At 42.0% G+C, this 25,782-nt stretch overlaps 1 protein-coding gene across 5 annotated transcripts in view; it reads right to left on the bottom strand.

Moving 5' to 3' along the window:
* Positions 1-551: 551 nt before the first annotated feature.
* PTK7 (protein tyrosine kinase 7 (inactive)) overlaps positions 552-25,782 on the bottom strand; it is a 124,567-nt gene continuing 99,336 nt past the window's right edge. For all 5 annotated transcript variants that reach the window (XM_060754430.2, XM_060754431.2, XM_067463482.1 and 2 more), the window contains exons 6-20: positions 24,699-24,829; positions 24,137-24,406; positions 22,664-22,797; positions 20,288-20,423; positions 19,920-20,039; positions 19,082-19,231; positions 17,639-17,789; positions 14,655-14,782; positions 13,312-13,515; positions 7,138-7,293; positions 6,371-6,603; positions 4,351-4,431; positions 3,378-3,529; positions 3,102-3,280; positions 552-2,041 (exon numbers count right to left, since the gene is read on the bottom strand). In XM_060754430.2, the coding sequence (XP_060610413.2) occupies positions 1,881-2,041; positions 3,102-3,280; positions 3,378-3,529; positions 4,351-4,431; positions 6,371-6,603; positions 7,138-7,293; positions 13,312-13,515; positions 14,655-14,782; positions 17,639-17,789; positions 19,082-19,231; positions 19,920-20,039; positions 20,288-20,423; positions 22,664-22,797; positions 24,137-24,406; positions 24,699-24,829 (2,386 nt within the window). In that variant the 3' untranslated portion in view covers positions 552-1,880. The remainder of the gene's footprint in view (positions 2,042-3,101; positions 3,281-3,377; positions 3,530-4,350; positions 4,432-6,370; positions 6,604-7,137; positions 7,294-13,311; positions 13,516-14,654; positions 14,783-17,638; positions 17,790-19,081; positions 19,232-19,919; positions 20,040-20,287; positions 20,424-22,663; positions 22,798-24,136; positions 24,407-24,698; positions 24,830-25,782) is intronic.

Below are 25,782 nucleotides of genomic sequence, written 5' to 3'. Positions count from 1 at the left end.
TCACATGTCGGACACTGTGTGATGTATCGGCGAATAATGTGTGCAGATCCCAGTAGGGTGGCCTTTTGCAGATGGCAGATGTTAATTTTGTCAGCGCCAATTGTGTTTAAGTGCAGGCCAAGGTCTTTAGGCACTGCACCCAGTGTACCGATCACCACTGGGGCCACCTTTACTGGCTTGTGCCAGAGTCTTTGCAGTTTGATCTTTAAATCCTCATATTGTGTCAGCTTTTCCTGTTGTTTCTCTGCAATCCTACTGTCACCTGGGATTGCGACATCGACGATCCATACTTTGTTTTTTAACACAATTGTGAGGTCAGGAGTATTGTGCTCCAAAACTCTGTCTGTCTGAATCCGGAAGTCCCAGAGGAGTTTGGCGTGTTAATTCTCTGTAACGATTCCGGTTTGTGATCCCACTGGCACAAGTTTCAATGAATTATTATTATTATTATTATTATTATTATTATTATTAGCTGCCCCACCAGCATCTGTAAGAATTTTATATTTGATAGCAAGATTCACTTAGAATAAAGAAAAGAAGTGACACAGGCCTAGGTTTACCTTGTTGTTGTTTTTTTGTAAAAACAGAGGGAACTTTTATTGAAAGCAGCATATTTCATCTTTAAAAAAATCTCTTGGCTGTTCTACCCCTCTCCGCTCAAGCAAACTGTAACTAAAATGACTCTAGGCTGCACTTCCAGTAATAACATATATATAAAAAAATTACTAAGGCTGAGAGGTGTCAACATTAAAAAAAAGTAAGAAAGGAAAAAAGAAACATTGCCCCAAATAATTATATAAAAAAGGCGGCATTGGATAGTCAGGAAAGCGAGTGAGAATCTCCTTCATATGCCAGGCACTTAGTGTTTGTTGCTCCTATGTTTGGATATGTTGGGAGGTGCCAGAAGGCCTGACAGACTGACAGGACCAGGAGGAGACAGAAAAAGACAGAAGTTCTGCCTAATAAATATACTGGTTCCTCAAAGACTTAAGAAGAGGACAGCATGTGGTGGGAGATAAGGAAGGGGCCTCCTTTCCAGTGTGGGAGGACACTAGATTGTGCGCAAGGGCCCACTTCCATGGAAATGGCAGGGATACAGCCATGGATAGAAAACACCCAACTCTTGTCAGATGGGGCTATCCACCCAGGGCAGGTCATGGTCCAAAGCATCCTGGGTCAAGCCACTTACATGGGAGAAGGTTGGCAAGCTCAGAAATGGTCCAAATGTGGAATGACGGAAGATGTCTGTAGCAGGAAGCTCCATCATCTACAGAAAGGGATACAGATTTGTATGTATGGAAGCCGCCAGACTCCCCAAAACATCAGGGCCTTTTTCTCACTTCAGACATCCCAGGGCCTTCACCCTGAACCCTGTGAACCGCGCAGAAGCATAGAAACCCTCCCCACCCCTTATGGTGTGCTCCCTCCCCAAGTTAAAGAGTCTCCCTTAGAAGAACCTGCCTGTGCTTTTTTAAGAAAAAGGATTCAAGAAGGAAAGGATGGGCAAAAGGGAAAGTTAGATGTGCCATGACAGAGAAGTCCCAATCCTTGCCACAGTCTTCCACTGGTAAATCTGGCCTGTGGTAGTGAGTCCCCACACCCCCTTCATCTCTTGGATGTCATGAATTAGCCCTGTGGGTAGTTGGAGGTAGAACCTGGAGGAATGCAGCCTGGTCAGGCGCAGGGGATTGGGACCTTGGTGAAGAGGCTGCAGATCAAGAGGAATGGTGTCCACAACCTCTGACAATCAGCTTTAAGAATCCATGGTCCCTTTGGGGTTCAACTCTTAGGTCCCGTTTGAGAGTCTGTAACAGTCAAAATGCCAAAACGAGGTTTCAGCTAATACCGAGCTCCGGCAAGAGGGGCTAGAGCATCCCTGCTCACGCCTTGCTTTCCGATGGGCTCTCTCCAAGCATGTTGGCGATCTCACTGAAAGACGGACGGTCCTTCGGGCTGGCAGACCAGCAGCGCTGCATCAACTTATACAGCTTGGAGGGGCAACCCTCTGGATGGGGAAGCTTCATCTTCCCAGACTGTAAACCTAAAGATGGAGAGTCAAAGCAGAGAGTGAGAACCAGCAAAACTCATATCCCATATATTGCTGAAGGCTTTCATGGCCAGAATCACTGGGTTGCTGTGAGTTCTCCAGGCTGTATGGCCATGTTTCCGGGCTGTATGGCAATTGCACGATTCACACTTGCCTCAAACAGACAAGAGTTCTTTCTCCCACCCTGGACATTCCACAGATATTTAAACCTCATTTGCCTCACAATCTGTTTCCAACAGACCTCACAATCTCTGAGGATGCCTCCCATAGATGTGGGAGAGAATACTTCTGGAACATGGTCATACAGACCGGAAAGCTCACAACAACTCATATCCCATACTTTGAAAGTAGTATGCATTTAATACTAATTCAGCACTAAGCACCTCAACATGAGTACAGCCTCTATTTTTACTTGCCTTCAAGCTGTATGTTAGATTCAGTGAAACTTCTTACTATATTCCTGTTCCTCTCCAACCCAGATCAGCTCTGCTTAGGCCAACAAGAAGCTTTATAACTAAGACTGAGGGGGGAAGAATTCCCATTCTCAAGCAATGGCCAAAAACGTATTTCTTATTCTGTGAACCCTGCACTAAAGTATGGGGTAAACAAGGTGCAAAAAATAAAGGCTATCACTTTTATTAATTCCACACAATGATTAGTCCTTGTCACCCTGATAAGATCTGCATAAATTTGCATCTGAGAAAAAGAAAGCAAAAAGCACACTTTATTTTTCAAGTTTTGTAGCAAGCTGTATGTTAGAAGGGCCATTCTTCTTTCAAAGACCAACAGTTTTTATAAGTACTTGCATTAAAAGAAATATTTATCTGTATTCAGTGAATAGATATCTGTAAGATAAAATTCCCAGGAAAGTAGTTACACTGCTCCTTCCTATTTGCACCATGCTTCTAGTCCCATGTAAACATCTTTTCCTTCCTTCTTTGTCTTTAGTCCCTTTTTACTGAGCCAAAGAGCTTGCCATGAAGCACGCAATACCCAGGGGATTGTGCATATTTTGCTAGTTAGAGAACAAATCACCAGCGATCCGTCCACATACCTGCTAGCACCTCTTCATCTGCCAGCTTGGAATAGGGCATTTCCCCCAGTGTGAATATTTCCCACATGACAACCCCAAAGGACCACACATCAGACTTTGTAGAGAATTCATCCTCCAAGGCAGCTTCTGGGGGCATCCAGCGGAGGGGGATCCAGGTTTGGTGGTAATGATAGTATTCGCTGATCACAGGGAAGGAAACAGCAGATCAGCTTTGCACTAGACACAACACACTGCTCCCAGCCCAGCCACACAAGGGAGACCTGCATGACTCCTCACCTGTTGTAAACATCCTTGCTGAGGCTCAGGCTTGACACCTTCACCTGCCTTTGTGCGCTGACAAGGCAGTTGCGAGTTGCCAGGTCTTTGTGTATAAATCTGTTGTTGGAGAGATGCTCCATGCCCAATGCCACTTGGCAGCAGAAGGAAACCTGCAGAGAAAAGACAAGCACCTGCTCTAATAAATGCTATAATCAATGTCAGGATCCTGCAACTGGCAGGGAGAAGAGCGGAAGTGACAGGCTGCTAGTGTGTTTCCCACACTGTACAGTACTGTCAATTTTCCTGAGACTATTAAAACACTGTGCACTACATACTAAACTCTCTACTGTATTGCAGCCTCAGAGATAGATTTCTCAAATCTTTGGTAGTAGAGACTGTGTTTTTTCTGTGAGTCCAAGGATTATACTTTGAATCAGAAACAGTTCTAGAGAAAACTGCTATAGAAACTCCAAGCATTAATGTGATTTCCATATTGGCAACCCAGAAATCTGTAACTTGAAATGTTTTTTTATTCTTTTTATGAGACTGGTAATAAGTTTGGTTACTGTCTTCTGTACTTTTTATCTGGAATGTTCTGTATAGTTCAAAGTTCTGTCACAGTATTTGGTTAGCACAATAAACATATTGAACTTGAACATATTAATGACGGATACATATTTTCCTCTAGGCATCTCCACAAGTTTCCAGATTATATAACCTATTAATCACAGCCAATCTGGCTAGTCTAAGGTATGATGGCAGCAGTAGTTAAACAGTATTTGTATGCCACTCCAAACTGCCTGAGCAATGCTCATTATTATCTTTTAAGAGAGAAAAGGTGCAATGAGGATATAACAACAACAACAAATAATGCCATCATTGCCCTCTTAGGACACTGGCTCTACATCATCACCTCTATCACAATTAAAGAAGGTTCTCTACATTTTGATGCTTAGAGATCTCCTGGTGAAGAAATGCTTTGTCACTTTACCTTCTGTTTTGTGCTAATGGGTTGAGGCTTGAGTTTCTCATCTTTAGATCTGGAAATCCTTAGGAACTGCTTCAGGTCTCCCTAGTAGGAAAAAAGTGCTGATTTCAGAAACACACAGGAAACAACCTGACAGGCAGAGCAATCATTATCTCTACCCAGGCATGGTTACATCTTCTCTGGTGTACAAAGCTAATCACAAAATTGTGTATATTATTACTTCAGTCTAGATGCAAGTATTTCATATTGATGTAGATACATGATCTTTATTTACTTCTGAGTATTCTACTTACAGAAATTGTTTTACAGTCCTTTATCCTTATCTTTGAAAAATTGTAAGTAACTATGCGGTGTGCATTTCTTTTAGACATAAGACAACTTTGGTTGTAGAACTAAAGCTCTCTTTTTGCAGCTAATTCAGGTTCTAGTCTAAAGGGGAAGAACTTCTAAGCTGCTATTTAAGCTGCTTCCCAAGTTAACAACAAAAGCATCACAATTGGAAACATCACTCAAAGAGACATATCTCTGTTGTGTATCCAGTTTTACCCAAGGCCTTTTGCTGACAACTGTGTCGATCTAAATCAGCGTTTCTCAACCTGGGGGTCAAGACTCCTGGGGGGAGGGTCACAAGGGGGTGTCAGGGATGTTGCCAAAGACCATCAGAAAACATATTATTTCTGATTGTCTTAGGAACCCCTTTGGCAGAGAAGGCTGAAAATCTCACTGCCTCTCCTCTTCCTTCTTGGAAACAGACGGTGAATCCCCTCACCCAAAGTCCTCCTCCTCTTGTGATTGGCTGGCCACTCAACCAAGGGGAGGGGCTGATTCTGAGACTCCAAGCACGGAGGGGAGAGCAGGCGTGCTCGGTGCATGGCAGCGTGGTGTGAATGCATGGTGAGGGAGAGCGTGTAAGGCTGGAGGGAGGCTCACGCCAGCGAGTCCCTTCAAGGCACCAGGAAAAGTGCCCGCATGATGTGGGATTGAGAGAGGAGCAGCAGCAGAAGCATCTTAGGTAATTGTAACACTATTTATTAGGAAAGAGTCTGTCTTTACTTTTGTTTTTTTTATTAATGCTTCCATTAGAAAATGCATAAGGATGTGGATGAACTACAACTCTCACATGGCAATGTCAATCCCCCCAAACCCTGCCTGTATTCACAGTTGGCCACGTTGGGTCTGTGTGCCCAGTTTGGTTTAGACCCATCATCAATGCGGGTTACAGGGTTATCTGGATGCAGGGAGAACTACAATTACCACCATGTTGGGTCAGTTCCCCCAAACCCCACCAGTTTTCAAAGTTGGTTATATGGAGTATTTGTGCCAAGTTTGGTCCCGATCCATCAGTTGAGTGCACACGGCTCTGTCAATATGGGTGAACTATAATTCCCAACCTATGAGGTCTGTCCCCTAGAAACCCCACCAGTATTTGAAGTTTGGAATGTTGGGTATATGCAGCAAGTTTATTAGTTCCATTATCAGTTTGGTACAGAGTGCTCTGAGTGGCGGTGAACTACAACTCCCAGAACTCAAAAACAGCCCCCCTCCCAACCCCATGAATATTCAATGTTGGCCATGTAGGTAGTGTGCCAAGTTTGGTGCAGATCCATTGTGGGCTGGGTTTAGCATGCTCTTTGCAGGTTAACTATAAATCCCAGCAACTGCAACTCCCAAATGACAAAATCAACCCACCCCCAACCCCACGAGTATTCAGATTTGGGCGTATCGGGTATTTGTGCTAAATTTGGTCCAGTGAATGAAAATACATCCTGCATATCAGATATTTACCTTATGGTTCATAACAGTAGCAAAATTACAGTTATGAAGTAGCAGCAAAAATAATTTTATGGTTGGGAGTCACCACAACATGAAGAACTGTATTAAGGGGCCATGGCATTAGGAAGGTTGAGAACCACTGATCTAATTGATTCTCTTCCTGGCCTTTGCCAGGAGAGATGACAGCCCGGATTCAACTGATATAAAATCAAACAAAAATATCTCTTGCAAACATGGAAGGTTCTCTTACCAGATCCACATATTCCAGAATCATATAGTGAGGTTCCGCTTCCCGACACAGGCCAAGAAGTCGCACCACATTGCTGTGGTTCAGTTTGCCAAACATCTCAAATTCTCGCCTGAAGTCCAGCTGCAGTTGTTCATCCCTAGTCTGGAGACTCTTGACCAGAACAAGCACCTCAGTTTCACTGTCTTCAATGCCTTTTGCCTTGGCCAGGAAGACTTCTCCAAATTCCCCTTTTCCTGAAAAGAGAGGAGACCTGGCTGCTATACTTCACAGCACATACACAACAACCCTGCAGAACACAAGCTTCATATCTGAATATTGCACTTGGATATTCACTAAAGCCAGAATTATTCATAATAATAACTTCTCTAGTAATATTTAGGTCCTCCACCATAATTCTATGGTATGCTAGGCCCAGAGGTTAAACAATTTAATGGAATTCGCTCATATCTGTGGTTTTGGGTAACTATGATCTGGCCAGGAATGTATCCCACATGGATAGTGGGGTCAGACTGCATGTTATTTGATTTAGCATAAGCAAATTTAAGTGACTGAACAAAACTTAAACTAGGGATTTCCTCTCCCTGTCCAAAATCAGATCAGAGCCTTACAAAAGCATTATACCAGAACTGGTCCATGAAGAGAAGGTTGAGATTAATTTTTGTGGACATGTGTGAAGGGCCAAGGAAGAGCCACACTAGAGGACCATGGTAGTATCAGGTGAGCTAGCCTGCCCTGACTGAATTAACAGAGAGTAAAGTGATGCATACCCAGAGGAGTGATTGTCTGAAGATTGGAGCGAGGGAAGTGCATCTTATCACCAGCACTGTGCCTCTTGCTGGCTGCAGAGCTGCTGCCGAGATTGTTCAGAGCGACTTCTTCCTGGATCTCAGCTGTAGTCTGTCCATTTTGCATCAGTGTGCCCCCTGAAAGAAAAACATGGGCTTTAAAAAAGACCACCTCCTGTGCATTTTGTATCTTAAGTTTGGGATTTGAAAATGTCACAACTATTAGCCTTTCGAAGTCAGGGCTTTATTTCCTGGCAAAACTACTTCTTGCAAAACAGCTTCTCCTTGTCGCTAGAGGGCAATAAAACCACACAGTTCAGTGAAACAGTTACATTCTCTGAGGAATAGACAGATTTCAAGTTGGCAAAGCAAAGAGAGCAAACCAGAGAGACCAGCCAGGAGAGAAGCGGTACCCCTCTTTACACAGAGATATTATTTCTTGCAGTTTATCCGCAAAGCCGGAGAAGCATTAAATAGCCCCCAAGACCAGCACTAAGGTAATCTACATTACGTCTTGCCAAGGAAGCAATTGAATTAATTACTTCCAATTAAGCCTGATTACTATGAGATTTTCAAAAGTTATTTGCAGAGCAAGATTAATTATTTCCAATTAATCCAAATTATTATGGGGTCTTTTATTACAACCAAAGGAGGACAATAAGCTGTAAAGGGCAGCCTTCAGCAGCCAAGAGTGGCTTTATGCCCTCCAAAACAGAAAACGGCACACTTGGGGCATGTGATTAGTCAAGCACTAATTAGGCAGGTTGTCCATCCAGGTTAACATTCAGCTTCCAATGCAGAATACAAGAAACTGGAGGAACTGAGGATCTTGCATGAATATGTGAGTATTTCTGGCAGCTTTAATCTATGCATGATCTATGCATGATTTCCCAAGTTTACTGATGAGATTTGGAGGGTGTATGTGTGTTAAACTCCAGCAAAGGATCACCGCCTTGTCGGGGCGCTGGAGCTTGAGCACCTCAATGATGTCATGAGCGAAACCGTGAAGGGCCACCCAAGACGGGACGGTCGTGGCAGAGAGGTCAGACCAAGCGTGATCCCTGGGGAAGGCAACGGCAAACCACCCCAGTATCCTTGCCAAGAAAACTAAATGGACCAGTACAACCAGAGATATGTCGGTATGCCATTGGAAGATGGGACTCCCAGGTCGGAAGATGGCCAAAATGCTACTGGGGAGGAGCAGAGGATAAGCTCAACTAGCCCCAGATGTGATGACGCAGCTAGCTCAAAGCCGAAAGGAAGGCTAGCGGCCGACGGTACTGGAGGCGAACGACGAATCCGATGCTCTAAAGATCAACACACCATAGGAACCTGGAATGTAAGATCTATGAGCCAGGGCAAATTGGATGTTGTTATTGGTGAGATGTCAAGACTAAAGATAGACATTCTGGGGGTCAGCGAACTGAAATGGACTGGAATGGGCCACTTCACATCAGATGACCACCAGATCTACTACTGCGGACAAGAGGAACATCGAAGAAATGGAGTAGCCTTCATAATTAATAAGAAATTCGCTAAAGCGGTGCTTGGATACAACCCAAAAAATGACAGAATGATCTCAATTCGAGTGCAAGGAAAGCCTTTCAACATCACAGTGATCCAAATATACGCCCCAACCACAGCTGCTGAAGAAGCAGAAGTAGATCAGTTCTATGAGGATCTGCAGGACCTACTGGATAATACACCAAAAAGAGACATTATTTTCATTACAGGAGACTGGAATGCCAAGGTGGGAAGTCAAATGACAACTGGGATCACAGGCAAGCATGGTCTGGGAGAACAAAATGAAGCGGGACGCAGGCTGATAGAATTCTGCCAGGAAAACTCGCTGTGTATAACGAATACTCTCTTCCAACAACCTAAAAGACGGCTTTATACATGGACCTCACCAGATGGTCAACACCGAAATCAGATTGACTACATCCTTTGCAGCCAAAGGTGGAGGACATCCATCCAGTCGGTGAAAACAAGACCTGGGGCTGACTGTAGCTCAGATCACGAACTTCTTATTGCCCAATTTAGAATAAAACTAAAGAGATCAGGGAAAATACACAGACCAGTTAGATATGATCTCACTAACATTCCTAGCGAATATACAGTGGAAGTGAAGAACAGATTTGAAGGACTAGATTTAGTAAACAGAGCCCCAGAAGAACTATGGACAGAAGTCCGCGACATTGTTCAGGAGGCGGCAACGAAGTACATTCCAAAGAAAAAGAAAACCAAGAAGGCAAAATGGTTGTCTGCTGAGACACTGGAAGTAGCCCAAGAAAGGAGGAAAGCAAAAGGAAACAGTGAAAAGGGGAGATATGCCCAGTTAAATGCGCAATTCCAGAGGTTAGCCAGAAGAGATAAGGAACTATTTTTAAATAAGCAATGCATGGAAGTGGAAGAAGACAACAGAATAGGAAGGACAAGAGACCTCTTCCAGAAAATTAGAAACATTGGAGGTAAATTTCAGGCAAAAATTGGTATGATAAGAAACAAAGATGGCAGGGACCTAACAGAAGCTGAAGAGATCAAGAGAAGGTGGCGAGACTATACAGAAGATCTGTATAGGAAGGATAATAATACCGAGGATAGCTTTGACAGTGTGGTGAATGAATTAGAACCAGACATCCTGAGGAGTGAGGTTGAATGGGCCTTAAGAAGCATTGCTAACAACAAGGCAGCAGGAGACGACGGGATCCCAGCTGAACTGTTTAAAATCTTAAAAGATGATGCTGTCAAGGTGATGCATGCCATTTGCCAGCAAATATGGAAAACACAAGAATGGCCATCAGACTGGAAAAAATCAACTTATATCCCCATACCAAAAAAGGGAAATGCGAAAGACTGCTCAAACTTCCGTACAGTGGCCCTTATTTCTCATGCCAGTAAGGTAATGCTCAAGATCCTGCAAGGAAGACTCCAGCAATACATGGAGCGAGAGTTGCCAGATGTTCAAGCTGGGTTTAGAAAAGGCAGAGGAACGAGAGACCAGATTGCCAATATCCGCTGGATAATGGAGAAAGGCAGGGAGTTTCAGAAAAACATCTACTTCTGCTTCATTGACTATTCTAAAGCCTTTGACTGTGTGGATCATAATAAATTGTGGCAAGTTCTTGGTAGGATGGGCATACCAAGCCACCTTGTCTCTCTCCTGAGGAATCTGTACAAGGACCAAGTAGCAACAGTCAGAACTGACCACGGAACAACAGACTGGTTCAAGATTGGGAAAGGCGTACGGCAAGGCTGCATACTCTCACCCAACCTTTTTAACTTGTATGCAGAACACATCATGCGATGTGCGGGGCTGGATGAATGCAAAGCTGGGGTGAAAATTGCTGGAAGAAACATTAACAACCTCAGATATGCAGATGACACCACTCTGATGGCCGAAAGCGAGGAGGAGCTGAGGAGCCTTCTAATCAAGGTGAAAGAAGAAAGCGCAAAAGCCGGGTTGCAGCTAAACGTCAAAAAAACCAAGACTATGGCAACAAGAATGACTGACAACTGGAAAATAGAGGGAGAAACCGTGGAGGCCATGACAGACTTTGTATTTCTAGGTGCAAAGATTACTGCAGATGCAGACTGTGGCCAGGAAATCAGAAGACGCTTACTTCTTGGGAGGAGAGCAATGTCCAGTCTCGATAAAATAGTGAAGAGTAGAGACATCAGACTGGCAACAAAGATCCGCCTAGTCAAAGCCATGGTATTCCCTGTAGTAACCTACGGATGTGAGAGCTGGACCTTAGGGAAGGCTGAGCGAAGGAAGATCGATGCTTTTGAGCTGTGGTGTTGGAGGAAAGTGCTGAGAGTCCCTTGGACTGCGAGAAGATCCAACCAGTCCATCCTCCAGGAAATAAAGCCCGATTGCTCACTGGAGGGAAAGATATTAGAGACAAAGTTGAAGTACTTTGGCCACATCATGAGGAGACAGGAAAGCCTAGAGAAGACAATTATGCTGGGGAAAGTGGAAGGCAAAAGGAAGAGGGGCCGACCAAGGGCAAGATGGATGGATGGCATCCTTGAAGTGACTGGACTGACCTTGAGGGAGCTGGGGGTGGTAACGGCCGACAGGGAGCTCTGGCGTAGGCTGGTCCATGAGGTCACGAAGAGTCGGAGACGACTGAACGAATGAACAACAACATGTGTGTTAAAATAACATTCTAACCATACTTCTGTTCCTTAGGGAAATCTCCCCTTACATCTCCTCATTTCCAGAACTGCCTATCTATTTTTACTCTTTAACTCATCTTCCTTTTTTTAGCACATAAGAGGATGCATCCCCTTATGCCACAATGTTAGGTTAATCGAAGTGCATTCTTTTTTGGAGTTACAATATACTTTTTTTTTTCTTATGGCAATCATTTCTACCTTTGTTTCTGGTGACTAAATGTATCTTTTCAAGCAGTGAAATCATGTACTAAAAGACAATTTTAAATAATTCAAAGGACTGACATTCTCTTCCTTTCCAACCATAAGGTATTTATTTATTTATTTATTTTATTTATTTAAATACTTATATACCGCCGTTTCTCAGCCTAGCCGGCGACTCAACGCGGTTTACAGCATAATATAACAGTCAACAATATACAGTTAAAAGCATAAAAAACATAAAAACACAATTTATACATCAATAACCAATCCAGTTCAGCTCTTAACTAAAAACGTGATCCTGTTCGTCGTCATATTGCCAGTCCTTTAGTCAATTACCATTCTTTGCATTGAGTTAACCAAATGCCTGCTTGAACATCCAGGTCTTCAATGTTCTTCGGAATGCCATCAATGAAGGGGCTGATCTTACCTCCAAGGGCAGGGCGTTCCATAGCCGCGGGGCCACCACATAATTATTTGTGTTCTGTTGACTATTTAACTATGCCTAACATATAAAATGGTCTCCTGCCTTGTTAAGTTGCTCAATCTTCCACTGATAAAAGACGCCTGTGAGCCTAAATTTACACTTGGATTAAATATTTTTAAATGGAAGGTCTAACTTTCTGTGCTTTGTTTGCAGTATGCCTAGGGGCAATTCTCAGTTAAACTTAATACTGCCTGATAAAGCCTCATTTGAATGGCTATAGAGTCTCCTCCTCATCAATTACATTTCAAAACATTAAGCAGACAATATGACTGGAAGCCCCCAAGTCAGGTTTCTGCCCCCTCTCTCACTTTCATCATGACTCCCCAAACATTTGTGGGTTTTTTTTTTATAACACCTGGCTTAACGTGACTCAAAGCATTCTGGAAATCTCTGAAGTTTGCATATGTCTTTGTGTTCTTTTGGTTGAGCTAATAAAAGGTATTTGAAGCCAGTGTGAGTAAAGTGTTTTGAGTGCTTGATTAGGACTCTGGAAGACCAGAGTTCAAATCCCTGCTCAGGCAGGAAAAGCAATCGCATGACCTTTGGCAAGTTGCACTCTCTCGAGGCACATCTACATTGACCACTTAAGTCAGTTTCACACCGGTATTGAACAAAGTGGCATGACTGTGTAGATAATTACACAGGAAATCCCAGAACCAACTTGAAGTCTGTATACTAATTACATAAACCACAGAGCACTGATGTTCACTAAGGGTTTTCTTTCGCATGCTTTTATAGATGTTTGTTGTCTAGCTTCGAAGTGCATGAAATCGTTAGTGCAGATGGCCTACGTCTCAGAGGAGGGTGAACACAAACCTCTTGTGAAACCGTGTTAGGTTTGCCTTAGAATAACTTTTTCATTGTAAATTACTGGAAGGCATTTAACAACTGCAATAATAAATTGAGATGTCATGTTGAAATCTCCACAATCCCTTAAAATTCAGTGTAGAAATTACTACTTTCTAACTCTCTAGGTCCAGTTTTAGGTTCAGATTACAGGCTTTAAGACACCAGAAATGTTATATTTGAAACCTTTAAGAAATCTTTGGAGGGATGCGGTTCAGACCTATTGGTTTATTCTTCATCTATAATCTCTACAGCATCATCCCTTGATTTACTTCATTTCTCCTACTTAATCCTTCACTATTTCAGATAGAGGTGCACGCCTCACTTCTTCCGCAGTAAAACCAGAAAAAAACCATTCATTCATCTTTTATCACAAGCGCTTTATACAGAATGCAACAGACTTTAATTCCATTCCTGGCTAGGTTCATGACACTGTATCTTACCATTCAGGCACTCCATCTCTGGCTCCTCTCCCTCGGGCTGCTTCTTTAGCCTCTTGGCTTTTCTTCTCTTTTTGCAGTAAAACATGAGGCCCAGCACAATGATGATGTATGCCACTGCAGCACCAACAGACAGCCCTATGGTCTGGATCATTTTATAGGGAGTGTGGGTGTTGGATGCATCACCCCGCTCTGTCATGGGTTTGTCTGGAAGTTAAGAGGCCAAATTTACATGAGAGAAAGGAACAAAATATTGCCCTCTTGTCATAGCAATGTGTACAAGCAGACTATGTAGAACATATCATACAATCATAGAGTTGAAAGAAACGTCGTGGGCAATCTCATGCCCAACCCCCTTCCAAGAAGCAAGAAAATTGCATTCAAAATACCCCTGATAGATGGCCATCCAGCCTCTGTTTAAAACCCTCCAAAGAAGGAGCCTCCACCACATAGAGTCAAAGAGTTGGAAGAGACCTCATGGGCCATCCAGTCCAACCCCCTACCAAGAAGCAGGAAAGTCACATTCAAAGCACACCCAACAGCCATCCATCCATCTTCTCTTTAAAAGCCTCCAAAAAAGAGCCTCCGCTACACTCCGGGGCAGAGAGTTCCACTGCTGAACAGCTCTCAGAATTAGGAAGTTGTTCCTAATGTTACAACCTGATAAACAATGGGTTTGCCATATCCGCAGGGATTTGGTTCCAGGATCTGCAATGGATGTGGAAAACACAATCATACCCCATATTATTAAATAGCAGCAACATGAACACACCCACCAAATTCACATCACTAAATTTTACTAATATGGGACATAACAACCTGTGGTTTCTGAAAAATGTGAATCTGGGGGTGGTGGGTGGGGAGAGGCACCAAACTTTTTGTTTGCTTCTTCTGATTATAGAATTAATCTGAGAACCGTCCCTCCATCAAATCAGCAATGGCATCATGTGATGCCATGTCAAGAGGATATAAACTAGGAAGCTTCTCAGTCTTGGATAATTAAAGGAACTAATTGGCATAATTAGAAGCAAACCTTATAAAATATCCTGGGCTACTTCAAACTAATGGCTACCAAAATAAACCAGTCTTATCCAATCTAGAAGCTTCCAGATATGTTGGATTACAATGCTCATCGCTTCCTGCACCACTGGATTGACTGAAATTAAAGACATGCGAAGGCGGCTGGGTTAGGGAAACTCACATATAGGGATATGGCATATTTTCACCCTACTGCCTCATATTTGCTTCTTCGAGATTCTGAGAAATGCAGAAATCTTCCCACAGAGGCCATTTGCTTAAATTCAAAAGGCAGCAACTGAGCAGCATAAAAATGTATGATCTCTTACCCACAACATGGAGAAAAGCTTCATGATGTTTGATGTTGCAACTATTGCCTGCAATGCAAGTATATTTGCCAGAATCCTCAGTGGTGACATCATATATTACCAGAGAGCCATTGGCCATAATTTGGATCCTGCAAGAAAGAACAGGGAAGGAATCATGGTAGAATAGGAAATTGGCAAGGAATCGTGGTAGAATCGCCCGCTCAATCAGTCAACCAATCTAGATAACCCAAGGCACTGTTTTACAAGCAGAATCCACCTCCATCATCGAAGAGCTTCTGCAGAAAATCAGCCTCAGGTTACATAAAAAAGCCAGCCAAAGCAAACTTTACAGTGAAAAACAAGCCCTTTCTTTTCCCAACCCTGCCTCCTAGCCATTAACCCAGACGGATAACTGAAGGCAGGGCCTTCTTAGACCTAAATACAGCAATGAGTCAAAAGCAGAGTACAAGTAAACAATATGAAAATTATTCCAAAATAAAACAAAAGGTTAAGAATAGGGTGCAAGTTCATGGCATCCAGTCTCCCAAAAAAAACCCTGGACAACTCTCAGTAAACGTAGCAACAGCCCAAACAAATATTTCTGCCATCTCATCCAAAAATGTGTGGAGATATAGAATGCGGCATGACCTGGATTTATTTGCAAAGGCTGTAAACACTCAGGCTTTCCTTTAAAAAAATTGCCTAGCTTTTCTTTAGCTTTTAAATACTTTTAACTTTGAAGAAATCTTAATCTCTAGTTTTTGTTTCCCAAAAAGTTTCTAAATTGTGAAATCTTAAAAATTTAGGTCAGAAAAAGAAATGGATCAAAAACTATTCCATGCCATGTTAAAAAAAACACAATGCAAATATAATTCTATTAGCATAATTTATTCCAATTCATATAACTTAAACCAGACAAGCAACGCTTGTTCTTTACAGTTTGAGGGTAAAATACATTCACTATTTTCTTGCTGAAAATAAGATGCCAGAGAGTGAACTTGAATGCTTGCAAATATGAAGCATGAGCAATACTACTAGTAAGAGGCCTTCTCTCTCCCTTGTATGACTCTGAAGCATGCTCTATATGCATCTGCTTGGCTGTTTAATCAATTCTAAAAACTGGTTATTGTGGCCTACACTTCTAACAATGAGATGATCCTTTAATTGCCTGCCTATTGTGTTTGCAACTGGGGAGAGAGTTGCCACAGGGCAGGGAGTGCCTCTTTTCCCAAACATAGAAACAAAGAAAGCTAAAGAATGGCAGGCAGAAGATCTTAAAGGCTTGGAGATGACTAAAAGGGGGAAAGAGGTAGCCCCTCCCCAACCCTAAAAGCACAGGAGGCAAGAGAAGCATGGGGAGAGGAGAGAAAGGTAAGACAGAGGAACAGGGGTTTGAGAATTGGGCTTTGATGTTGGAGGCCAGGGTTTGAATCTTTGCTCAGTCAAGGAAGCTCACTGGGTGACCTTGGGAAAGCCACTCTCTCTCAACATCAGAGGACAGCAAAGGCAACCCCCCTCTGATCAAATCTTGCCAAGAAATTCCATGATAGGCTACCATAGGCTTGCTGTAAGTTTGAAACAATTTGAATGCACACAGCAATAAAGTGCAATAGAAAAAATATTACGCATTCACTTCTGATTCTTTTTCACGCTTATTTATTTATTTTATTTATTTATTTACAGTTCTTATATTCCGCCCTTCTCACCCCGCAGGGGACTCAGGGCGGATTACAGTAAACACATATATGGCAAACATTCAATGCCAGTTTGACAGACAACAAATATAGACAAATACACCAAGGCTATTTAACTTTTTTCTGGCCGCCAGGGGAGCTGCTGCTTTTCATCGTCCATCAGCGACACCGATGAAGTTCTTCCGCATTCCACATTCCCCGGAGTCTTCTTTCTTTATGGCCTCATAAATTAGTTAAATTCAGTCTCCCACACTTCAAGGTGGTACCTTATTTTCCTACTTGACAGATGCAACTGTCTTTCGGGTTGCAAAGGTCGACAATGGGCTACACAATGGCTGGACACCCACTCCAGCCCGGGCTGGCCTCGAACTCATGACCTTTTGGTCAGAGTGATCTTAATACAGCTGACACTCAGCCAGCTGAGCCACAATCCCGGTGCTTACATTTAGGATACTGACTTCAAGATTTGAGAATTCAGCATAAAATCACCAACATGTGTAAACTTAAAATATGAAGAGAATACTATGTATAGTACCTGCTTGAAGCTTCTAAGTACGACCCATCTGAGCAAAAGACACAACAGGATATAGTCAGACCGCCACATCTGCAGGTTTGACATTTGTGGATTTGATTGTTTGCAGATATGATTAAAAATGTTATCTCTGGGAATCTCTAGGTTCTCCAATGTGATTCTAAAGTCAGTTTCCACCAGAAATTGATCAGAATCGTATTGGAGGCCCTACCAGTTCCAAGAAAGAAAACCTATTTTTCTGAGAGAATGCCTTTCTAGAAATCTCAAGGTCACCAAGAGCAATTCTATTGTCAGCTTCTGGTATATGTTGACTATGGAGTTGTGCTGGTAGACCTAGAGGGTCCTAGAAAGGCATTCTCTCAGGTAGAAACAGTGATTTTTTTTTAACTTGAGGTTTTCTACTGTCACAAGAGTCTTGTGCCCCTAACACCAGAAAATGTGGAGGGTTGACTGGAATCTCACAGAACATTTATATCTGCCCCAACTTCACAGGAATCCTTTAGGACAGTATTTCCTACCATGTTTTGAGTCATAGGATCCCTTTGAGAAATCTGATGAAAGCTCTTAGACCTTTCCCCAGAAAAATATATATAAATGTACATTGGCAAAACATGGCACATAATTTTTATTGTATTAGAAACTGAGTTCTATTATAAAGATTCAACTCTAGCAAAGGAAGAATTCAAAGTAACTGCTTTATGGTTACTTGGGTGTCTTTGGACAGTGGTAGCATAAAGAGACTTTAAGTCAGGCTAATTTGAGAGGGAACAGGGACATACCTGGGTAAGAATTTGTCAGGCTCCACAATCCTGTCCTTCCCTTTCCACTGGATGTGTGGCATGGGGTCACCCTCAGCTTGGCACTGGAACATAGCTGTGTGTCCTGGATATACAGTTGTGTCATCTGGCTTCAGCTTAAAGCTAATAAAGACTACAAGGGAGAGAAAAGAGAAACCTTAACACAGCACATGGACTCTGGTGTCTCTTTCTTGTTTAACCTGAGGAGGATAGGATATCTGAAGTTGAAAAAGAACTGGCTAAGATATCCATATCTGAGTTTAGACAAGAGTTTTGACAATACTCCAGCTAGCCTGGCCAGTTTGATGAGTTCTGGGACACACGTATGCTGTTTATTTATTTCCCATCTTTCTCCCATTAAAAGATCCAAGGTAGCTCACCACAAATTAAAACAACCAAACCTATATTATACAAATTCTGGGTTGTTTTTTTTAAAAAAATCAAAACATTATCATAAAACCACATAGTTAAAAACAATTAAAAATGCATTTAAACAACAACTTAAAAAGCTGAAAGGACACCACACAATATTATAACACCTTTCTGCCGCATGAATTAAGAGCCAAAGACCTGCCTAAATAAAAATATTCAGCAATTTCAAACCGACTACGTCTATATACCTGTATTACAGAATTCTCGTTGTTGCTGTGACACACCGAGAGGTGGTCTACCAGACTTCCCATGGAAAGGAATGATGCCTTCCTTCCTTCACAAACCAAAATTGTATATTATTTTTTTCTTTTGTGAACAGTCCACATTGGGCTGTAAAGTGAGAGCTGCTGCCAACAGCTTTGGTCTTGAGTGGGTCACACTTTTGATGTTTTTCTCTGTTTATGACTGCATCTACACCAATGGTTCTCAACCTGTGGGTCCCCAGGTGTTTTGGCCTACAACTCCCAGAAATCCTAGCCAGTTTACCAGCTGTTAGGATTTCTGGGAGTTGAAGGCCAAAACATCTGGGGACCCCCAGACTGACAACCACTGATCTACATCATGGTTATAGTAAATGCTGAATTTCACAGTACTGACATGAAGATCAAAGAAGGCTATGTGCTTTATGGGAGATTGTCTAGCAGCTCTTTTGCCTACTGTTACCCTCTGATCTGTGAAGTCTGGTTAAAATCAACCTCTGTCATGGGTTCACAGGGAGTTGCCTTCAGCTATGTCAGAGTACTGAGCCATCTAGAATAGCAATGTATTTGCAATGACTAGCAGACAGTCTTTAGGATATCCCAGCTGTATCTGGAGATGTCAAAGACAAAACCACTGGGTTTCCCCCCCCCCCCTCTAAAATAGCTTGCAACTAGAAGCTTCTGAATAGCCACTTTCAATCTGATAATCAATTGGGACTGAGAGCAGTATGAGAGCACCATTTTAGCTCAGTGATTTGCATATTGGTAATCCCAAGTTCTACCCCATGCTTACCTGCGACTGTGAGCTGGACTGTTGCTCTTATCTCTCCTTGTGGACTGTTGGAAGCAATACAAGTATAGTTTCCAGCATCATTCCTTGTCACTTTTTGGAAGTGTAGGTTTCCACCACTGTGATGGACCCAATTTGGGAGGCTGCTCCCATCTGTGTAGAGGAGCAGAGAGGTCATTTAACAGCAGATTATAAATGGCTGATTCAAAACTAAGTACTATGTGGCTAAAATGAGGAAGTGTGTTCCCCTGGATAACTGGCCCTGGAACATCTCCTAAAGAGAGAAAGGACTGGGACCTTTCATGCCCCCTACGGAGGGAAGAAAGCAATTCTGCCCTGTCCCCAAAAATGATCAAATTCTGTTATGCCTCCCCGCTCCCAAATCCCATTCTCTCTCACAAACACACACTAAAAATGCAGAGGGATACTGCTGGTATAAAAAAAAAACTAAGAAAAGGTATTGCATAGTTCAGGGCACAGGGCATGCACTGGGGGCAATGCTCCATAGATCCCTGGGAAGGTTCACTATAGTTCCTCATCCCTGACAGTTCTTTGCACATGGAAATCTTTATAATTTAGAAATTAGTTTTAATCAATAATCTTAATTCTTTGTTTAATTTTTAATCAATGAAAGATGACAAAAATGATCAGAATAAACACAAAGTGCTATTGTCATAATTACAGATAGCACAAACCGGCAAAATGCAAAGTACCTGGCGTGGACCTCTCCACAAAAAGCTGAATGCTGAGAGACACCTTCCCTTGCAAAATCTATTAATAAACTATACAGTAAGCAGCCTCTCCCTCATACATTTTAAGCCTTTTCAGCATTCCTACTTACCAGATTTAATCCACTGGATTGTAGGTTTTTCCCGTCCTGTGGCTGAGCAGGATACAGTGGCCTCTTTATCAAACTCAACACACTGCAGTGGCTGAGGAGGAGGAGTAAACTTCAGCTTCTCTGAAATAAAAATTGCTCAGTCAGAGACATGAACCTGCAAGAAAGTGCTGCGGAAGCAATAAATGCTTAGGTCTCTTGCAACAGAACTCTCTCTTTGTGAGCCACACAAACAGTTTGGGCTAAGAGAAGTCCAATGATCTGCACAAATTCCCATTCTCAAGGTATCCCAGGAGTAGATGTGGGGTGGGGAGGATGCAGGCCAGACCATCAGGCAGATAATGCAATGTCAATCAGGTCAATAGACCTACCCAGGACATACACCCGTGCTTGTTCCTCAATACTCCCGGCTGGAGTGCTGCTCACACACTTGAATACTGTTCCATCATACACTTCCACGCTGTTAATACGGAGTGTCCCATTCTCAGCAATTTCAAAGCGGGAATCCTGCCAGAGACGAAAATAGCAAAGACCTGACTCATGTTGGTTTTCAAGTTCTCAAGCAAAAAGAATCCGTTTGAGAGGTGATTTTGAACAAATTATGCTCTAAAATGTTTCTGGCAGTCATCGACAACAGTTGGACTAGTTGATTTTCTCTTTTTTTGCCTTCAAGACGTATGGTCATCCTATCATAGGGTTTTTGTTTAAAAGCAATGCTTTTGGGTTTGCCTCATGTACAAAGGAAGAATTGTTTAATGCTACAGACAATACGGATGTTGTTGCCCATTTTTGGTTAAAAAAATTAGCCACTTGTGCTCCTTCCATTTTTATCAGTTTTATACTTATTTATGAAATGCTTTTGATATGAAATAAATAAATGGGTTTTTTGTGGCAAGATTGATTCAAAATAGGTTTGCTCTTGCCTTTCTTCAAGGATGAAAATGTATGACTTGCCCAAGGTCACCAAATACAAATCTCCAAATATTTTGCAACATTAGGCACTCTTACCACTACAACCATACTGAATACTGCAGATTTAGAATAAGGAAGAGACCACAGCCCAAATCCATTCTGCCATGCAGAAATGCACAATCAGAGCATTCCCAACAGATGGCCATCCAGCCTCTGTTTAAAAACCTGCAGGGAAGGAGACTCCACTGAATTCCCAGACAATAACATATTCCACTGTAAAAAGGTCTTACAGTCAGGAAGTTTTTCGTAATGTTTAAAAGTGGAATCTCTTTTCCTGGAGTTTGTAAAAAGATTTCACGTAAACATTTTTAACTACACTGACACTGTTTCAAATCCACGGTTCATCAGCAATTTAGACTATCCCTGATCTACTTCAAAGAGAATGGCAGAAAAGATGAGAACAACCCCATCCACCCCTCCCCCCAAATCTGTACCTTTTACCTCAAAAGACATGACACAGAAAGCTGAGGGAGTGCTTTACAGAAAACAGCACAAATGCTGGCAGCAGCTCCATGCCCGCAGGCAGAATTCAAAGAACCTCAGGTGCCCCTTTCCACCTGGCAGACTCACTCTTCACTAACAATTAGGTTCTAGTTCCTTCTTGTCCGCAACAGCAAGAACAGGCTCCATTTCTCGTAGCATCTCAGAGAAGGAAGGAGATTAAAACTGAGACTACAAACGAAAACCTATTTAGTACTATGTCAGACGCTGCAGCTTGTCTTCCTATTGTTGAATTTTTATGAAAGGGGTTTAATTGCATAATGGGATTAAGCCAGTTGGAACCAGAAATATAAAAACCACAAGATACATTCAGTCGTTATACTGCAAGACCACACAAGGGTTTAATTCAGCATGTGTATAAGAGAGGGAATTGAGATCCCAACTGGGAGCCACATTGCCAATTTAATTTAGTCTGACATAAATATGTGAGTTCCAGTTCTGGTCCCAGAACATATAGACACATGAGACACATGTGCTTGCATTCAGAAACAGAAGGGGATATGCAGACAGTGGCATTCACACTCAGCTACACATACGTGTGTAATTTTTCTTCTCCAAGTACAACAAAATCAAGATTAATTTGCAAACTTGGGGAATTTTTTTTTACATATTTAGAAGTTACACTGAGCTTTTCATTGCTCTGTTCTAGGTGTGTGTGTGTGTGTTGGGGGGGATCAGAATGTGGAAATCAGGAGAAAATTTTTCCTCATTTGTTCCCTCCACCAACCAACAGTAATCAAAACACATCCTTGGTATATGCATTCAAGAAACCACTGATCAATCAAAAATAAAGCTTGTTTGGTTTAAGGGGTTTATCTCAAGTCAATGGCCCAGCTCTGATGCTGTCCAGTCCTGTAAGGCTATGATTTTCCATCATCACGTTACACTCTTTAGTAGCCCCCTAAAAAATACAGACATTTTATGCCTATTCTATTCCAATGACCTTTGGAGTAACCTGTGGCCACTTAATAACAGAGCAGAGTCAATTTTTTAAAAAATCCACCAAAATGGTAGAAAGGATCACTGTAGATTACGCCCAAGGTCCTCTAAGGATGCAAAACTACACTAAATAGAACTCCAAGAGGAAAAGAATGTTTTTAGCAAAAGCAAGTCACATAAGTGATCCACACTGATATGGAAAGAAATGTTAATGCTTCTTAGCAGAGGGTTGGACTGGATGGCACACAAGGTCTTTCCTAACACTATGATTCTATGAAATCAACAGCTATAAAGTTATAGCAAAATGCAACAACAAATTGCATTAAAAGTCTCACCTCTGAAACAGGATTGCCATTGCGAAACCAGCTGACAATGGGCTTCAGAGAAGCTTCACTGAGACAGTGGAGATAGCCTGGTTTACCCTCTTCCAGACGACTCTCCTTGGGCTTTTCCACCCACTTGGGCATTGCTGGAATGGGGAGAAAGAGGGGGAAAGGATCCTATTTGATTCCATCATTGAAGTTTACCATAAGGATGCATCACCTACCACATATTCCACAATATTGTGGGATACTGACCAATTTTCATGGATTTCCTTGTGCTTTTAGAGATCCTCAAAGACAGAAATGAATTTTCAAAATCAATGGCCACACTAAATAATTCAAGGACTTCAGGAAATACTCTCCTTCCCACTTCCCCTAAAAGTAGATTGAGGGATTTAATAATACTGCTCTTTTTTACATTGGTCAGACTTCTCCAGGAATAATTCTGTCTCCACTTCTGGGTACCAGAATTCAAAGAGAATACTGACAAGGTGGAATTAGTTCAGAGAAGGGTGACCAAAAGGATAAAAGGCCTGGAAGCCAAGCTCTATGAAAAGTGGCTTAAAGGGCTGCGTATGTTTAGCTGGAGAAGTGATGCTTAAAGTAAAGGTTTCCCCTGAATCGTGTCCGATTTTGGGGGGAGGGGTGCTCATCTTCATTTCTAAGCCGAAGAGCCGGTGTTGTCCGTAGACACCTCCAAGGTCATGTGGCCAACATGACTGCATGGAGCGCCATTACCTTCCCGCAGAAGTGGTACCTATTGATCTACTCACATTTGCATGTTTTTGAACTTCTAGGCTGGCAGAAGCTGGGGCTAACACCAAGAGCTCACCCTGCTCCCCAGATTGTAACAGCCAAACTTTCAGTTCACAAGTTCAGCAGCTCAGTGGTTTAACCCGCTGTGCCACCAGGGGTTAAGTAGTGACATGGTAGCTTAAGTAATGATATAATAGCTCAGGGAGATAGGACAGTCTTCAAATAAATTATTATTATTATTATTATTATTATTATTAGCCATCCCCTGCCACTCATTGCTGTGGCCAGCCTGTGTATATGTGTGTGTGTGTTTGCATATGTGTTGTAATGTAATTTTATTTTTTGGCTTTTAAAGTCTCTTCTGCTGTGTTTTTCAGTGTTTTATGAGTGATGGTCACTCGTTGGCCTGATGGGTTTATTGTGTCCAAATTTGGTGTCAATTAGTCCAGTGGTTTTTGAGTTATGTTAATCCCACAAACAAACATTACACTTTTATTTATATAGATTATATTTGTAAGGATGATATATTGAGGAGGGAGCAAGCTTGTTTTCTGCTGCTTGAGATGCTAAGACATGGATCAATTGATATAAACCAAAAGAAAATAATCTATGGCAATTTGTCGGGATTGTATATTCATGCATGGCAGACAGGGGTTGGGACTGTTTTGCCTTCTCTGTTTTGTTGATTTCATTGAAAACATACTCTGCACCGTCTGTTAACTTGCTTACTGGCTACTGTGATGATCAGATTCTGTGTCTTTTCGCCGGCTTTGTTCGCTGCGTGACAGGTATACTGGCCAGCATCCTTCTCCACAATACTACTGAACACAAGGTCTTCAGCTTCTTGACGTACTCTGCCAGTGGTGGGAATTTGAACGTTGTTTCTCTCCCACCAAATACGGGGTTCAGGGACTCCTTGAGGGGCCACGCATGTCACACGCTGTTCTCTGTTGGCTATGAAAGTCTTTGGTTCAAAGGGGTGAGGGAAATCTTCAATTTCTGGAAAAATATAAGTGGACAATTCGGTACAATCTAGTGCTGTATGTTTGTGTTATGTGGTAGATATAGTACACCAAAATATGCATGCATCTGTAGACTACATTTTGGGGATGGGATTTTTTTTTTTAAAAAAAAACAAACTTATATTGCTACTGGGAAATATCCTGGTTTTGCAGGATGGAGAGTACAGGCGGACTAGGCTCCTCAGCTCTTTCCTACATGTAATTATACTGAGGTTTAGTTCAAACTTTACTTAACAAGGCAAGATGATTCTCAAGAAAGAAGCTCATACCTGCCAATTGCAGAGACGCCTCCAAGACAACAGGTTTTCCCCTCTGTCCACGAGCAACACATTTATAGACACCAGCACTACGTCGTTTCACCTGAGTGATCAATATGGAGCCATTGGAAAACACCACAGTCCTTAGAGAAGAGGGAGATATGAGGATTCAAGATCAATCACTGCATTTATATAGCACAGAAATATCTCCAAGTCAGTTCTCCTCATTCACACAGGAACTCCATGAAAATAAAAAAAACCAAAATTAAAGAAATTTCAGGTTCTTTTAACCTGAGAGAATGCCTCTTTAGGAATTTCTGTATTTTCCAACACTTCTCTACGGTCAGCCATGGACTAAGATATTGGATTATGTGACTTTATTGTTGACATGTTTTAGTGGGTGTTTTAATGTATATGTTTTCATTTGCTGTATATGTATTGTATGGCATCAAATTGTGTGTTTTTGTTCATCGCTCTGAGTGAGAAGAGCAGGATAGAAATATGGCAAATAAATAAATAAATTATAACCTCTGCTGGAAGCTGAATATTGGAGATTGGGGTGGATCATGACCTGTTAGGATCACAAACCATTGGGGGTATAGATTATGAACTGTTAGGATCACAACCTAATCGGGGTAGCAGTTTATTTGGTAATAGATGATCACTGGGCACGTAGATATTTTGTTTCTATTTGATGTTCACAGCAGATAAAGATGCAAACAGACTTCTTTTAAAGACAACGAGATTGTTTACTGATAATTTCATATATTTAAAGATACAGACACATTTCTTGTCAAGGGTTAAAAACCTCAAAACGTTTCAGAGTTTGTATCTTAAACTTGGAAACTTTAACAGTTTCTTCATAAACTATATCGCTTTGTACAGCTCTCTTTAATAAGAGTTTACTTTTAAAGAAAACGCAAGCCTCAACAGTTTAGAAGCTCCAAATACTGCCTTCTGCTCTCTAACAGTCTTCTACACTCAAGCTCACTCAAAGCTCAACACTGACTTCTAACAGGCTCAAGCATCAACTGACTTCTCTAATTGTCATCCTTTTTAAAACTGAACTTTCTAAACCGTTACTGCCAGTCACATG

The sequence above is a fragment of the Anolis sagrei genome, chromosome 1, assembly GCF_037176765.1.
Source record: "Anolis sagrei isolate rAnoSag1 chromosome 1, rAnoSag1.mat, whole genome shotgun sequence".
NCBI lineage: Eukaryota > Metazoa > Chordata > Lepidosauria > Squamata > Dactyloidae > Anolis > Anolis sagrei.
This window is presented reverse-complemented; position numbering and strand designations above follow the sequence as displayed.